Source organism: Anomaloglossus baeobatrachus, chromosome 5 (genome assembly GCF_048569485.1).
Source record: "Anomaloglossus baeobatrachus isolate aAnoBae1 chromosome 5, aAnoBae1.hap1, whole genome shotgun sequence".
NCBI classification, from domain to species: Eukaryota; Metazoa; Chordata; class Amphibia; order Anura; family Aromobatidae; genus Anomaloglossus; species Anomaloglossus baeobatrachus.
Window position 1 is genome coordinate 597,587,266 of NC_134357.1, and position 17,603 is coordinate 597,604,868.

A 17,603-nucleotide genomic window follows, 5' to 3' on the forward strand; every position below is an offset into this window, starting at 1 on the left:
CTGAGGCCGCGCTCCGTGTAAGGGGTAAGCGGCACAGACACCTGAGGCCACGCTCCATGTAAGAGGTAAGCGGCACAGACACCTGAGGCCGCGCTCCGTGTAAGGGGTAAGCAGCACAGACACCTGAGGCCACGCTCCGTGTAAGGGGTAAGCGGCACAGACACCTGAGGCCGCGCTCCGTGTAAGGGGTAAGCGGCACAGACACCTGAGGCCACGCTCCATGTAAGAGGTAAGCGGCACAGACACCTGAGGCCACGCTCCGTGTAAGGGGTAAGCGGCACAGACACCTGAGGCCACGCTCCATGTAAGGGGTAAGCGGCACAGACACCTGAGGTCGCGCTCCGTGTAAGGGGTAAGCGGCACAGACACCTCAGGTCGCGCTCCGTGTAAGGGGTAAGCAGCACAGACACCTGAGGCCACGCTCCATGTAAGGGGTAAGCGGCACAGACACCTGAGGCCACGCTCCGTGTAAGAGGTAAGCGGCGCAGACACCTGAGGCGCTCCGTGTACTCAGAATGTGCCTCCAACGACAATTCTTACACTTACCGACTGTGTACCGCGACTCTGCACCGGATCTGAACTCCTGGCGCTCGTACTTCGCTCGGATCCATTGTTCCCTTAAAACCCTAAATAAAACAATAAAATAAAACAATAATGGAGCGGTCAATAATCTGCACTATGGCCTCACAATGCTGCGCCGCACTCTTGCAATCCTTTGCTGCTCCCTTGCAATCCTTTGCTGCTCCCTTGCAATCCTGTGCCTCGACCTCTCAATCCTGCGACGTGCCCTCTCAATCCTGCACCACGCCCTTTCAATCCTGCACCACGCCCTCTCAATCCTGCACCATGCCCTTTCAATCCTGCACCACGCTCTCTCAATCCTGCACCACGCTCTCTCAATCCTACACCACGCCCTCTCAATCCTGCGCCACGCCCTCTCAATCCTGTGATGTGCCCTCTCAATCCTGCGCCGTGCCCTCTCAATCCTGTGCTGTGGCCTCGTAATCCTATCCAGGGACCTGTTGTCATTTCCAGTATGGCGGTGCGGTCACAGAGACAAGGGGTCAGTCATATCCTCCTCTCCCAATCTCCATACAAACATGCCAGTGAGAGACGAGACTGTTGTGAATGTCGTCTGTGTGGGTGCTGTTTTGAAGCTTCCTCTGGTGGCCAGAAATGGTAGTGGAGCTGAATCTGAGCCTGTGACTCAGACAGGTGTCAGCGTTAATTGAGAATTAGGGAAGTCCTATTGCAGACAAGTCTGGTCTATATAGGAGAGCACTTTTTGCCTTGCTGGCACCGATTATAATTGTATATTCCTTGGTCTCTGTTCCTAGCCTGGAGCTCTGTCCTTTCCTGTATTCCTGAGCAAGACGTCTGCAGATAAGTTCTCAGTTTTTCCTTGCTTATTGGTTTATACCTTAAGGTGTTGTTTTCCCTTGTTTTGCTGTGTATCTGTTTTCTTGCAGGTGAAGTTTGGTTTCTCTTGTGTTGTGAGCATGGGGGTTCCCCCTGCGCTAGTGTAATGCCCTGGCAAAACTAGGTAGTCACAGAAGTGGAACCATACTCCATTCTCCTTGGGATACCAACACAAAACCCACACCCAGGTACAACACACAGCCAGTAAAGCCTAGCCACCCCCCCATGACAATAGGGACACACCAGTGGGCGGGACCAGGCGGATGGGAGCGCCCACCTAGGGGTCCTGAGGTGTCAGGGGCGGGAACACAACAGTGAAGTCTGGGACAGACAAGAGTACAGTGCTGACAGTTGAAGCAGAGAGTGTGTAGTGACAGCGGAGTCAGGGGTTGTGGCCCCTGGACTACCGGGCTAGGTGGCAGACGGCAAGCAGGACCATAGGCGACGAAAATCCGGTCGCGGGAGACCTTAAGTGGACTGGGGCAGGGTTGTAGCCCGCCGGTGCTGACAGCGGGAATCCGTTCCTGAGGCCGTGCACAGTCAGGGTACCTGGACCCTAGGACGAGAAAGGTTGCAAGCCCCTTGTTAATTGACCAGCTGGGGACAAGGTTTCAGGCCTTGTTCCACAGAAGCCCAGAGAGCGAAACGGAAGCCCAACGCGGGGGATAGGGTGTCCGTCAGAACCCACAGAGATCCCAAGGGTCAGATTTCGCGGGCCACAGCTCCCAAACATACACAGTACCGGGAGTGGACTTCCCTGTTCCATGTGGAGTTGTCCCAGAAAAGACACAGACACTGAGTGCAGGAGGAAGGGACCCCTGTTTGCTACACCCGGGTGTGTGACCCGAATACACCCGCCGGAGGCGACCGGTCACTGGCAATTTGGTTTACCACTGGACTTTTATGTGATTCTTTGAACTGTGAGTACACCATTTACCCCCGGTCCATCGCAGCACGTCACCTCCAGCAGCCATCACTCCCATGTACCTGGGCCCCCGGACTACGCCTCCCCTACCCGTGGAGGGGATTCCATCCTGCTGCCCCGCTCCATCAGCCCCGGGCGCCCCATCACCAGGCAGCGGCGGTGCTACCAATTCTCACTGCAACCCACGGGTGGCGTCACAGACAAACCAATCCCCTGTAAATACTCCCTTCCTACGGTTGTGAGGACGGACGGCCGTTCGAGCCTGGGTCTGGTCACCACTCGAGCCGCAGTAACAAACCCGGATCCGAGCAGCCCCTGCAGCAGCCTGGCTCCCCTTCCACAACACTAGCTCCCCTGCAGGAAAAGGGATATTCTCCCTGTCTAATTTGATTATTTGCCCTTCTGTATTTTGTGTTCTTTTTGGTATTTTGTTCTCTCATTATTTACAGGAGTACCTGATATAGTGGGGGTGTGGTCGTTCGACCTCCAGGGCCTTTTTTACTATCAGGAGTTTGGTATTTTTCTATAGGGATTTTGCACTGACCGCAATCAGTTCCTTTCCTGTTTTTTGTATCACGTTAGTTGGGCCTTGCCTCTGCTAAATCTATTTTTCCTATCTAAGTATTGTGTTTTCCTATATCACTGTAATCTTTATATGTGGGGGGCTACCTACTCCTTTGGGGACTTCTCTGAGGCAAGGTAGAGTTCCTCATTTCTATCTGTGAGGTGTAGCTAGTTTCTCAGGCTGTGACGTGGTGTCTAGGTTTATAGGAACGCTCCACGGCTACTTCTAGTGCGGTTTGATAGTCAGGGGATTGTGGTCAGCCCAGGTGCCAACTACTCCTGTTTCTTGGTGTTTTTTCACCAATAGGAGTTTTTTGTAATCTTCCACGGTTATCGGATCATAACATGAGACACTGAAGTCTGCTGCACCAGGGCGCAGCCCCGTGCTGTACCTACTTGCAGTCCTTCTCTGTGGGTTTGTAGTAGAATGGAGGCACAAAGGCTTCATACTCCTCTCTGGCTCTTCTGTTCCCGTGACTCTGCAGAAACTGTGGAGAAAAAGCAAAAACTATATTCAGTTCACAAAACCCGACAAACAAAAGGAGTAGTAGGAGCCGGAACATAGGGGGGCCGCGGGGCGGCGAGGGCCAGTACATAGGGGGTCAGCGGGGCCGCGGGGGCCAGTACATAGGGGGGCAGCGGGGCCGCGGGGGCCAGTAGATAGAGGGGCAGCATGGCCACGGGGTGCAGAACATAGAGGGGCAGTGGGGCCATGGGGGCCAGTACATAGATGGGCAGCAGGGCTGGTACATAGAGGGAGGAGCAGGGACAGTACATGGAGGGAAGAGTGGGCCCGGTACATAGAGGGAGGAGTGGGGCCGGTACATAGAGGAAGGAGTGGGGCTGGTATATAGAGGGGGGAGTGGTCCCGGTACATAAAGGGAGGAGTGGGGCTGGTACATAGAAGGAGTGGGGCTGGTACATAGAGGGAGGAGTGGGCCTAGTACATAAAGGGAGGAGTGGGGCCAGTACATAGAGGAGTGGGCCCGGTACATAGAGGGAGGAGTGGGCCTGGTACATAAAGGGAGGAGTGGGGCTGGTATATAGAGGGAGGAGTGGGCCTGGTACATAAAGGGAGGAGTGGGGCTGGTATATAGAGGGAGGAGTGGGGCCGGTACATAAAGGGAGGAGTGGGCCTGGTACATAAAGGGAGGAGTGAGGCTGGTATATAGAGGGAGGAGTGGGGCTGGTATATTAAGGGAGGAGTGGGGCTGGTATATAGAGGGAGGAGTGGGGCTGGTATATTAAGGGAGGAGTGGGGCTGGTATATAGAGGGAGGAGTGGGGCCGGTACATAAAGGGAGGAGTGGGCCCTGTAGATAGAGGGAGGAGTAGGCCGGTATATAGAGGGAGGAGTGGGCCTGGTACATAAAGGGAGGAGTGGGACTGGTATATAGAGGGAGGAGTGGGGCTGGTATATTAAGGGAGGAGTGGGGCTGGTATATAGAGGGAGGAGTGGGGCCGGTACATAAAGGGAGGACTGGAGCCGGTATATAGAGGGAGGAGTGGGCCCTGTACATAGAGGGAGGAGTGGGGCCTGTACATAGAGGGAGACATAGGCCCGGTACATAGAGGGAGGAGTGGGCCCGGTACATAGAGTGCAGTGCGGGGTCGGTATATAGAGGGAGACATAGGCCTGGTACATAGAAGGAGTGGGCTCTGTACATAAAGGGAGGAGTGGGGCCGGTACATAGAGGAAGACATAGGCACGGTACATAGATGGAGGAGTAGGGTCGGTACATAGAGGGAAGAGTGGGGCCGGTACATAGAGGGAGGAGCGGGCCCGGTACATAGAGTGCAGTGCGGGGTCGGTATATAGAGGGAGACATAGGCCTGGTACATAGAAGGAGTGGGCTCTGTACATAAAGGGAGGAGTGGGGTCGGTACATAGAGGAAGACATAGGCCCGGTACATAGATGGAGGAGTAGGGTCGGTACATAGAGGGAAGAGTGGGGCCGGTACATAGAGGGAGGAGCGGGGCCGGTACATAGAGTGCGGAGCAGGGTCGGTATATAGAGGGAGACATAGGCCCGGTACATAGATGGAGGAGTGGAGTCAGTACATAGAGGGAGGAGTCGGGCCGGTACATAGAGGGAGGAGGGGGGCCGGTACATAGAGGGAGGAGTGGGGCCGGTACATAGAGTGCGGAGCAGGGTCAGTATACAGAGGGAGACATAGGCCCGGTACATAGAGAGAGACATAGGCCCGGTACATAGAGAGAGACATAGGCCCGGTACATAGAGGAAGTAGTGGGGTCGGTACATAGAGGGAGACATAGGCCCGGTACATAGAAGGAGTGGGCCCTGTACATAGAGGAAGGAGTGGGGCCGGTACATAGAGGGAGACATTGGCCCGGTACATAGAGAGAGACATAGGCCCGGTACATAGAGGGAGATATAGGCCCGGTACAAAGAGGGAAATATAGGCCCGGTACATAGAGGGAGGAGAGGGGCCGGTACATAGAGGAAGGAGTGGGGCTGGTATATAGAGGGAGACATAGGCCCGGTACATAGAGGGAGATATAGGCCCGGTACATAGAGCTAGGAGCGGGGCCGGTACATAAAGGGAGGAGTGGGGCCGGTACATAGAGGGAGGAGCGGGGCCGGTACATAAAGAGAGGAGGGGGCCCGGTACATAGAGGGAGGAGTGGGCCTTGTACATAGAGGGAGGAGTGGGCCTGGTACATAGAGGGAGGAGTGGGCCTGGTACATAGAAGGAGTGGGCCCTGTACATAAAGGGAGGAGTGGGGCCGGTACATAGAGGAAGACATAGGCCCGGTACATAGATGGAGGAGTGGAGTCAGTACATAGAGGGAGGCGCGGGGCCGGTACATAGAGTGCGGAGCAGGGTCGGTATATAGAGGGAGACATAGGCCCGGTACATAGAGGGAGGAGTGAGGCCGGTACATAGAGGGAGGCGCGGGGCCGGTACATAGAGGGAGATATAGGCCCGGTACATAGAGGGAGGAATGAGGCCAGTACATAGAGGGAGGAGCGGGGCCGGTACATAGAGGGAGGAGCGGGGTCGGTATATAGAGGGAGACATAGGCCCGGTACATAGAGGGAGGAGTGAGGCCGGTACATAGAGGGAGGCGCGGGGCCGGTACATAGAGGGAGATATAGGCCCGGTACATAGAGGGAGGAGTGAGGCCAGTACATAGAGGGAGGAGCGGGGCCGGTACATAGAGGGAGGAGCGGGGTCGGTACATAAAGGGAAGAGTGAGGCCAGTATATAGAGGGAGGAGTGGGCCTTGTACATAGAGGGAGGAGTGGGCCTGGTACATAGAAGGAGTGGGCCCTGTACATAAAGGGAGGAGTGGGGCCGGTACATAGAGGAAGACATAGGCCCGGTACATAGAGGGAGAAGTGGGGCCGGTACATAGAGTGCGGAGCAGGGTTGGTATATAGAGGGAGACATAGGCCCGGTACATAGAGGGAGGAGTGAGGCCGGTACATAGAGGGAGGAGCGGGGCCGGTACATAGAGGGAGGAGCGGGGTCGGTACATAAAGGGAAGAGTGAGGCCAGTATATAGAGGGAGGAGTGGGCCTTGTACATAGAGGGAGGAGTGGGCCTGGTACATAGAAGGAGTGGGCCGTGTACATAAAGGGAGGAGTGGGGCCGGTACATAGAGGAAGACATAGGCCCGGTACATAGATGGAGGAGTGGGCCCAGTACATAGAGGGAGATATAGGCCCGGTACATAGATGGAGGAGTGGAGTCAGTACATAGAGGGAGGCGCGGGGCCGGTACATAGAGTGCGGAGCAGGGTCGGTATATAGAGGGAGACATAGGCCCGGTACATAGAGGGAGGAGTGAGGCCAGTACAAAGAGGGAGGAGTGGGCCCGGTACATAGAGGGAGGAGTGGGCCCGGTACATAGAGGGAGGAGTGGGCCCGGTACATAAAGGGAAGAGTGAGGCCAGTATATAGAGGGAGGAGTGGGCCTTGTACATAGAGGGAGGAGTGGGCCTGGTACATAGAAGGAGTGGGCGCTGTACATAAAGGGAGGAGTGGGGCCGGTACATAGAGGAAGACATAGGCACGGTACATAGAGGGAGGAGTGAGGCCGGTACATAGAGGGAGGAGTGGGCCCGGTACATAGAGGGAGGAGTGGGCCCGGTACATAGAGGGAGGAGTGGGCCCGGTACATAGAGGGAGGAGTGAGGCCAGTATATAGAGGGAGGAGTGAGCCTTGTACATAGAGGGAGGAGTGGGCCCGGTACATAGAGGGAGGAGTGGGCCCTGTACATAAAGGGAGGAGTGGGGCCGGTACATAGAGGAAGACATGGGCCCTGTACATAGAGGGAGGAGTGAGGCCGGTACATAGAGGGAGGCGGGGGCCGGTACATAGAGTGCGGAGCAGGGTCGGTATATAGAGGGAGACATAGGCCCGGTACATAGAGAGAGACATAGGCCCGGTACATAGAGGAAGTAGTGGGGTCGGTACATAGAGGGAGTGGGGCTGGTACATAGAGGGAGGAGTGGGCCTAGTACATAAAGGGAGGAGTGGGGCTGGTATATAGAGGGAGGAGTGGGGCCGGTACATAAAGGGAGGAGTGGGCCTGGTACATAAAGGGAGGAGTGAGGCTGGTATATAGAGGGAGGAGTGGGGCTGGTATATTAAGGGAGGAGTGGGGCTGGTATATAGAGGGAGGAGTGGGGCTGGTATATTAAGGGAGGAGTGGGGCTGGTATATAGAGGGAGGAGTGGGGCCGGTACATAAAGGGAGGAGTGGGCCCTGTAGATAGAGGGAGGAGTAGGCCGGTATATAGAGGGAGGAGTGGGCCTGGTACATAAAGGGAGGAGTGGGACTGGTATATAGAGGGAGGAGTGGGGCTGGTATATTAAGGGAGGAGTGGGGCTGGTATATAGAGGGAGGAGTGGGGCCGGTACATAAAGGGAGGACTGGAGCCGGTATATAGAGGGAGGAGTGGGCCCTGTACATAGAGGGAGGAGTGGGGCCTGTACATAGAGGGAGACATAGGCCCGGTACATAGAGGGAGGAGTGGGCCCGGTACATAGAGTGCAGTGCGGGGTCGGTATATAGAGGGAGACATAGGCCTGGTACATAGAAGGAGTGGGCTCTGTACATAAAGGGAGGAGTGGGGCCGGTACATAGAGGAAGACATAGGCACGGTACATAGATGGAGGAGTAGGGTCGGTACATAGAGGGAAGAGTGGGGCCGGTACATAGAGGGAGGAGCGGGCCCGGTACATAGAGTGCAGTGCGGGGTCGGTATATAGAGGGAGACATAGGCCTGGTACATAGAAGGAGTGGGCTCTGTACATAAAGGGAGGAGTGGGGTCGGTACATAGAGGAAGACATAGGCCCGGTACATAGATGGAGGAGTAGGGTCGGTACATAGAGGGAAGAGTGGGGCCGGTACATAGAGGGAGGAGCGGGGCCGGTACATAGAGTGCGGAGCAGGGTCGGTATATAGAGGGAGACATAGGCCCGGTACATAGATGGAGGAGTGGAGTCAGTACATAGAGGGAGGAGTCGGGCCGGTACATAGAGGGAGGAGGGGGGCCGGTACATAGAGGGAGGAGTGGGGCCGGTACATAGAGTGCGGAGCAGGGTCAGTATACAGAGGGAGACATAGGCCCGGTACATAGAGAGAGACATAGGCCCGGTACATAGAGAGAGACATAGGCCCGGTACATAGAGGAAGTAGTGGGGTCGGTACATAGAGGGAGACATAGGCCCGGTACATAGAAGGAGTGGGCCCTGTACATAGAGGAAGGAGTGGGGCCGGTACATAGAGGGAGACATTGGCCCGGTACATAGAGAGAGACATAGGCCCGGTACATAGAGGGAGATATAGGCCCGGTACAAAGAGGGAAATATAGGCCCGGTACATAGAGGGAGGAGAGGGGCCGGTACATAGAGGAAGGAGTGGGGCTGGTATATAGAGGGAGACATAGGCCCGGTACATAGAGGGAGATATAGGCCCGGTACATAGAGCTAGGAGCGGGGCCGGTACATAAAGGGAGGAGTGGGGCCGGTACATAGAGGGAGGAGCGGGGCCGGTACATAAAGAGAGGAGGGGGCCCGGTACATAGAGGGAGGAGTGGGCCTTGTACATAGAGGGAGGAGTGGGCCTGGTACATAGAGGGAGGAGTGGGCCTGGTACATAGAAGGAGTGGGCCCTGTACATAAAGGGAGGAGTGGGGCCGGTACATAGAGGAAGACATAGGCCCGGTACATAGATGGAGGAGTGGAGTCAGTACATAGAGGGAGGCGCGGGGCCGGTACATAGAGTGCGGAGCAGGGTCGGTATATAGAGGGAGACATAGGCCCGGTACATAGAGGGAGGAGTGAGGCCGGTACATAGAGGGAGGCGCGGGGCCGGTACATAGAGGGAGATATAGGCCCGGTACATAGAGGGAGGAATGAGGCCAGTACATAGAGGGAGGAGCGGGGCCGGTACATAGAGGGAGGAGCGGGGTCGGTATATAGAGGGAGACATAGGCCCGGTACATAGAGGGAGGAGTGAGGCCGGTACATAGAGGGAGGCGCGGGGCCGGTACATAGAGGGAGATATAGGCCCGGTACATAGAGGGAGGAGTGAGGCCAGTACATAGAGGGAGGAGCGGGGCCGGTACATAGAGGGAGGAGCGGGGTCGGTACATAAAGGGAAGAGTGAGGCCAGTATATAGAGGGAGGAGTGGGCCTTGTACATAGAGGGAGGAGTGGGCCTGGTACATAGAAGGAGTGGGCCCTGTACATAAAGGGAGGAGTGGGGCCGGTACATAGAGGAAGACATAGGCCCGGTACATAGAGGGAGAAGTGGGGCCGGTACATAGAGTGCGGAGCAGGGTTGGTATATAGAGGGAGACATAGGCCCGGTACATAGAGGGAGGAGTGAGGCCGGTACATAGAGGGAGGAGCGGGGCCGGTACATAGAGGGAGGAGCGGGGTCGGTACATAAAGGGAAGAGTGAGGCCAGTATATAGAGGGAGGAGTGGGCCTTGTACATAGAGGGAGGAGTGGGCCTAGTACATAGAAGGAGTGGGCCGTGTACATAAAGGGAGGAGTGGGGCCGGTACATAGAGGAAGACATAGGCCCGGTACATAGATGGAGGAGTGGGCCCAGTACATAGAGGGAGATATAGGCCCGGTACATAGATGGAGGAGTGGAGTCAGTACATAGAGGGAGGCGCGGGGCCGGTACATAGAGTGCGGAGCAGGGTCGGTATATAGAGGGAGACATAGGCCCGGTACATAGAGGGAGGAGTGAGGCCAGTACAAAGAGGGAGGAGTGGGCCCGGTACATAGAGGGAGGAGTGGGCCCGGTACATAGAGGGAGGAGTGGGCCCGGTACATAAAGGGAAGAGTGAGGCCAGTATATAGAGGGAGGAGTGGGCCTTGTACATAGAGGGAGGAGTGGGCCTGGTACATAGAAGGAGTGGGCGCTGTACATAAAGGGAGGAGTGGGGCCGGTACATAGAGGAAGACATAGGCACGGTACATAGAGGGAGGAGTGAGGCCGGTACATAGAGGGAGGAGTGGGCCCGGTACATAGAGGGAGGAGTGGGCCCGGTACATAGAGGGAGGAGTGGGCCCGGTACATAGAGGGAGGAGTGAGGCCAGTATATAGAGGGAGGAGTGAGCCTTGTACATAGAGGGAGGAGTGGGCCCGGTACATAGAGGGAGGAGTGGGCCCTGTACATAAAGGGAGGAGTGGGGCCGGTACATAGAGGAAGACATGGGCCCTGTACATAGAGGGAGGAGTGAGGCCGGTACATAGAGGGAGGCGGGGGCCGGTACATAGAGTGCGGAGCAGGGTCGGTATATAGAGGGAGACATAGGCCCGGTACATAGAGAGAGACATAGGCCCGGTACATAGAGGAAGTAGTGGGGTCGGTACATAGAGGGAGACATAGGCCCGGTACATAGAAGGAGTGGGCCCTGTACATAGAGGAAGGAGTGGGGCCGGTACATAGAGGGAGACATTGGCCCGGTACATAGAGAGAGACATAGGCCCGGTACATAGAGGGAGATATAGGCTCGGTACATAGAGGGAGGAGAGGGGCCGGTACATAGAGGAAGGAGAGGGGCCGGTACATAGAGGGAGGAGAGGGGCCGGTACATAGAGGGAGGAGAGGGGCCGGTACATAGAGGAAGGAGTGGGGCCGGTGCATAGAGGGAGACATAGGCCCGGTACATAGAGGGAGATATAGGCCCGGTACATAGAGCTAGGAGCGGGGCCGGTACATAAAGGGAGGAGTGGGGCCGGTACATAGAGGGAGGAGCGGGGCCGTTACATAAAGAGAGGAGTGGGCCCGGTACATAGAGGGAGGAGTGGGCCCGGTACATAAAGGGAAGAGTGAGGCCAGTATATAGAGGGAGGAGTGGGCCTGGTACATAGAAGGAGTGGGGCCGGTACATAGAGGGAGGAGTGGGGCCGGTACATAGAGGAAGACATAGGCCCGGTACATAAAGGGAGATATAGGCCCGGTACATAGAAGGAGTGGGCCCTGTACATAGAGGAAGGAGTGGGGCTGGTACATAGAGAGAGACATAGGCCCGGTACATAGAGGGAGATATAAGCCCGGTACATAGAGGGAGGAGAGGGGCCGGTACATAAAGGGAGGAGTGGGGCCGGTACATAGAGGGAGGAGCGGGGCCGGTACATAAAGGGAGGAGTGGGGCCGGTACATAAAGGGAGGAGTGGGGCCGGTACATAGAGGGAGGAGCGGGGCCGGTACATAAAGGGAGGAGTGGGGCCGGTACATAGAGGGAGGAGCGAGGCCGGTATATAGAGGGAGACATAGGCCTGGTACATAGAGGATAGAGTGGAGCCGGTACATAGAGGGAGGAGTGGGGCTGGTACATAGAGGGAGAAGTGGACCCGCTCTGGAGTTTGTGCCATTGCGGCCCCACCGTTCTTTGGTACATTGCGGTTTGTGGAGATCCATTTCTGCTCCGCTCTCTGAAGCTCCAGCCATGCCCCTAGGGTTGAGGTCTGGAGTTTGGGCCATTGCGGCCCTTCCGTTTATTGGTATGTTGCAGTTTGTGTAGATCCATTTCTGATCAGCTCTCTGAAGCTCCTGCCATCTCCCTTGGGTTGAGGTCTGGAGTTTGGGCCATTGTAGCACAGCCATTCTTTGGTACGTTGCAGTTTGTAAGTTTGTGGAGATCCATTTCTGCTTCACTCTCTGAAGCTCCGGCCATCTCCCTTGGGTTGAGGTCTGGAGTTTGGGCCATTGCGGCCCCGCCGTTCTTACGTACATTGCGGTTTGTGTAGATCCATTTCTGCTCCGCTCTCTGAAGCTCTTGCCATCTCCCTTGGGTTGAGGTCTGGAGTTTGGGCCATTGCGACACAGCCGTTCTTTGGTACGTTGCAGTTTGTGTAGATCCATTTCTGCGCGGCTCTCTGAAGCTCCTGCCATCTCCCTTGGGTTGAGGTCTGAAGTTTGGGCCATTGTGGCACAGCCGTTCTTTGGTATGTTGCAGTTTGTGTAGATCCGTTGCTGTGGCCATGTCCCTAGGGTTGAGGTCTGGAGTTTGGGTCATTGTGGCACAGTCGTTCTTTGGTACGTTGCAGTTTGTGTAGATCCATTTCTGCTCCGCTCTCTGAAGCTCTGGCCATCTCTCTTGGGTTGAGGTCTGGAGTTTGGGCCATTGTGGCACAGCCGTTCTTTGGTACATTGCGGATTGTATAGATCCATTTCTGCTCAGCTCTCTGAAGCTCCTGCCATCTCTCTTGGGTTGAGGTCTGGAGTTTGGGCCATTGTAGCACAGCCATTCTTTGGTACGTTGCAGTTTGTGTAGATCCATTTCTGCGCGGCTCTCTGAAGCTCCTGCCATCTCCCTTGGGTTGAGGTCTGGAGTTTGGGCCATTGTAGCACAGCCATTCTTTGGTACATTGCAGTTTGTGTAGATCCATTTCTGCGCGGCTCTCTGAAGCTCCTGCCATCTCCCTTGGGTTGAGGTCTGGAGTGTGGGCCATTGTGGCACAGCCGTTCTTTGGTACGTTGCAGTTTGTGTAGATCCATTTCTGCTCCGCTCTTTGAAACTCTGGCCATCTCTCTTGGGTTGAGGTCTGGAGTTTGGGCCATTGCGGCTCTTCCGTTTTTTGGTACGTTGCAGTTTGTGTAGATCCATTTCTGCGCGGCTCTCTAAAGCTCCTGCCATCTCCCTTGGGTTGAGGTCTGGCGTTTGGGCCATTGTGGCACAGCCATTCTTTGGTACGTTGCAGTTTGTGTAGATCCATTTCTGCTCCGCTCTCTGAAGCTCCGGCCATCTCCCTTGGGTTGAGGTCTGGAGTTTGGGCCATTGTAGCACAGGCATTCTTTGGTACGTTGCAGTTTGTAAGTTTGTGGAGATCCATTTCTGCTCCGCTCTCTGAAGCTTCGGCCATCTCCCTTGGGTTGAGGTCTGGAGTATGGGCCATTGTGGCACAGCCGTTCTTTGGTACATTGCGGATTGTATAGATCCATTTCTGCTCAGCTCTCTGAAGCTCCTGCCATTTCCCTTGGGTTGAGGTCTGGAGTTTGGGCCATTGTAGCACAGCCATTCTTTGGTACGTTGCAGTTTGTGTAGATCCATTTCTGTGCGGCTCTCTGAAGCTCCTGTCATCTCCCTTGGGTTGAGGTCTGGAGTTTGGGCCATTGCGGCCCCACCGTTCTTTGGTACATTGCGGTTTGTGGAGATCCATTTCTGCTCCACTCTCTGAAGCTCCGGCCATGCCCTAGGGTTGAGGTCTGGAGTTTGGGCCATTGTGGCACAGCCGTTCTTTGGTACGTTGCAGTTTGTAAGTTTGTGGAGATCCATTTCTGCTCCGCTCTCTGAAGCTTCGGCCATCTCCCTTGGGTTGAGGTCTGGAGTTTGGGCCATTGTGGCACAGCCGTTCTTTGGTACATTGCGGATTGTATAGATCCATTTCTGCTCAGCTCTCTGAAGCTCCTGCCATCTCCCTTGGGTTGAGGTCTGGAGTTTGGGCCATTGTAGCACAGCCATTCTTTGGTACGTTGCAGTTTGTGTAGATCCATTTCTGTGCGGCTCTCTGAAGCTCCTGTCATCTCCCTTGGGTTGAGGTCTGGAGTTTGGGCCATTGCGGCCCCACCGTTCTTTGGTACATTGCGGTTTGTGGAGATCCATTTCTGCTCCACTCTCTGAAGCTCCGGCCATGCCCTAGGGTTGAGGTCTGGAGTTTGGGCCATTGCGGCCCTTCCATTTATTGGTACGTTGCAGTTTGTGTAGATCCATTTCTGTGCGGCTCTCTGAAGCTCCTGTCATCTCCCTTGGGTTGAGGTCTGGAGTTTGGGCCATTGCGGCCCCACCGTTCTTTGGTACATTGCGGTTTGTGGAGATCCATTTCTGCTCCACTCTCTGAAGCTCCGGCCATGCCCTAGGGTTGAGGTCTGGAGTTTGGGCCATTGCGGCCCTTCCATTTATTGGTACGTTGCAGTTTGTGTAGATCCATTTCTGCTCAGCTCTCTGAATCTCCTGCCATCTCCCTTGGGTTGAGGTCTGGAGTTTGGGCCATTGTGGCACAGCTGTTCTTTGGTACGTTGCAGTTTGTGTAGATCCGTTGCTGTGGCCATGTCCCTAGGGTTGAGGTCTGGAGTTTGGGCCATTGTGGCACAGCCGTTTATTAGTACTTTGCAGTTTGTATAGCTCCATTTCTGCTCAGCTCTCTGAAGCTCCGGCCATCTCCCTTGGGTTGAGGTCTGAAGTTTGGGCCATTGTGGCACAGCCGTTTTTTGGTATGTTGCAGTTTGTGTAGATCCGTTGCTATGGCCATGTCCCTAGGGTTGAGGTCTGGAGTTTGGGTCATTGTGGCACAGTCGTTCTTTGGTACGTTGCAGTTTGTGTAGATCCATTTCTGCTCCGCTCTCTGAAGCTCTGGCCATCTCTCTTGGGTTGAGGTCTGGAGTTTGGGCCATTGTGGCACAGCCGTTCTTTGGTACATTGCGGATTGTATAGATCCATTTCTGCTCAGCTCTCTGAAGCTCCTGCCATCTCTCTTGGGTTGAGGTCTGGAGTTTGGGCCATTGTAGCACAGCCATTCTTTGGTACGTTGCAGTTTGTGTAGATCCATTTCTGCGCGGCTCTCTGAAGCTCCTGCCATCTCCCTTGGGTTGAGGTCTGGAGTTTGGGCCATTGTAGCACAGCCATTCTTTGGTACGTTGCAGTTTGTGTAGATCCATTTCTGCGCGGCTCTCTGAAGCTCCTGCCATCTCCCTTGGGTTGAGGTCTGGAGTGTGGGCCATTGTGGCACAGCCGTTCTTTGGTACGTTGCAGTTTGTGTAGATCCATTTCTGCTCCGCTCTCTGAAACTCTGGCCATCTCTCTTGGGTTGAGGTCTGGAGTTTGGGCCATTGCGGCTCTTCCGTTTTTTGGTACGTTGCAGTTTGTGTAGATCCATTTCTGCGCGGCTCTCTAAAGCTCCTGCCATCTCCCTTGGGTTGAGGTCTGGCGTTTGGGCCATTGTGGCACAGCCATTCTTTGGTACGTTGCAGTTTGTGTAGATCCATTTCTGTGCGGCTCTCTGAAGCTCCTGTCATCTCCCTTGGGTTGAGGTCTGGAGTTTGGGCCATTGCGGCCCCACCGTTCTTTGGTACATTGCGGTTTGTGGAGATCCATTTCTGCTCCACTCTCTGAAGCTCCGGCCATGCCCTAGGGTTGAGGTCTGGAGTTTGGGCCATTGCGGCCCTTCCATTTATTGGTACGTTGCAGTTTGTGTAGATCCATTTCTGCTCAGCTCTCTGAATCTCCTGCCATCTCCCTTGGGTTGAGGTCTGGAGTTTGGGCCATTGTGGCATAGCTGTTCTTTGGTACGTTGCAGTTTGTGTAGATCCGTTGCTGTGGCCATGTCCCTAGGGTTGAGGTCTGGAGTTTGGGCCATTGTGGCACAGCCGTTTATTAGTACGTTGCAGTTTGTATAGATCCATTTCTGCTCAGCTCTCTGAAGCTCCGGCCATCTCCCTTGGGTTGAGGTCTGGAGTTTGGGCCATTGTGGCACAGCCGTTTATTAGTACGTTGCAGTTTGTATAGCTCCATTTCTGCTCAGCTCTCTGAAGCTCCGGCCATCTTCCTTGGGTTGAGGTCTGGAGTTTGGGCCATTGTGGCACAGCCGTTCTTTGGTACATTGCGGTTTGTATAGCTCCATTTCTGCTCAGCTCTCTGAAGCTCCTGCCATCTCCCTTGGGTTGAGGTCTGGAGTTTGGGCCATTGTGGCACAGCCGTTCTTTGGTACGTTGCAGTTTGTGTAGATCCATTTCTGCTCCGCTCTCTGAAGCTCTGGCCATCTCTCTTGGGTTGAGGTCTGGAGTTTGGGCCATTGCGGCTCTTCCGTTCTTTGGTACATTGCGGTTTGTATAGCTCCATTTCTGTGCGGCTCTCTGAAGCTTCTGCCATCTCCCTTGGGTTGAGGTCTGGAGTTTGGGCCATTGTGGCACAGCCATTTTTTGGTACGTTGCAGTTTGTGTAGATCCGTTGCTGTGGCCATGTCCCTAGGGTTGAGGTCTGGCGTTTGGACCATTGCAGCTCCGCAGTTCTCCTCTTGCTCGGCAGTTCTAATGTATTTTTCTGCTCTGCTCGGAATCATGTCCGTTACATGTCCCGGCTTTGGCTTTTGGATGGACTCTCGTGTGACACTACAATACTTTGTTATACAGAGCAGTTCATGGTCCAGTGACTACAAAACATCCCAAACCCTCGGCCTCACCCCGTGCTGACAGCTGATATGAGGCGTTCATCCGGATTGATGTGGGATTTGGGTTTTTCCTCGTCTGTGCAGAAGACATGACTGCAGACGTCTCGTGGTTTGTCCAGATGTAACTTTGCAGTCTTCAGTCATGCGGCCATCTTCATTTTAAGCAGAGGCTTTCTCCCCGGACACTTCTACATAAGTCATATTTGTTCAGTCTTTTTCTAATTGTTCTGTCGTGAACCTTTAGAGTCTGAGCTGCAGCTCTTGAGGTTTTTGTAATCTCTCTGAGCATTACGATGTCTGACCATGGGATGACTTTACTGGAACGACCACTCCCGGGAAAATTGTCAGGGTTGTCCACAATGATCTCCAAGGTCCCAGATTGATGGGCACCGATGAATGCTTCTGTGAGATCATTGCTGAGGTCTTTCCTCTTCGGCATTGTGGTGACACACACCTGACTGCTCCAGACCAGCAATCTGCAGGAACTTCTGCTCTTACAGAAGAACTCATATTTGCTGAAGAACAGATGATCAGGGGCATTTGATGACCCGCATAGGGCTGCGACTTACCCTCTTCCACCCTATGGCACCAGTAAGGGTGTACTTAATTTCTCACACAGATTCTGCACTGGCAGTGTAATTTCTCACGTTGTTCTTCATCTCAGGTCGTAGTTACCCAAAATTTAAGAAGATTGTCTAAGGATCGAGTTTTTATTTAAATATGTCCCAATATGTAAAACCACAGAATTTAAAGAGGGTGTACTCAGATTTTCCCCAATAACTGTACATAGGAGCACATAGGGGGCGGGCCAGTGTATAATGGAGCATCATGGGATATGACAAGGAGCAGCTTTCCTCTCACCTGTACAATGTCATGGTCCATATAGTCCAGATGTATAGATTTCACCTTGCCTATTTTGGGGTTCCTGTGGACCCCTGAGCACTCCAAGCAGACGAAAACCCCAACAGCGCATGAGGCCCAGACTGGCTCTGTGGAGAGAATATAGGTGACAGACTGGCAAGTCACAGAC

The 17,603-nt window shown here is 54.6% G+C and overlaps 1 protein-coding gene across 1 annotated transcript in view; it reads right to left on the bottom strand.

The window, feature by feature from the left end:
• Positions 1-17,603, bottom strand: part of ADAP2 (ArfGAP with dual PH domains 2) — a 77,969-nt gene that overhangs the window by 41,019 nt on the left and 19,347 nt on the right. The window contains exons 2-4 of the mRNA XM_075348034.1: positions 17,435-17,562; positions 3,305-3,396; positions 547-626 (exon numbers count right to left, since the gene is read on the bottom strand). Coding sequence (XP_075204149.1) covers positions 547-626; positions 3,305-3,396; positions 17,435-17,562 — 300 coding nt within the window. The remainder of the gene's footprint in view (positions 1-546; positions 627-3,304; positions 3,397-17,434; positions 17,563-17,603) is intronic.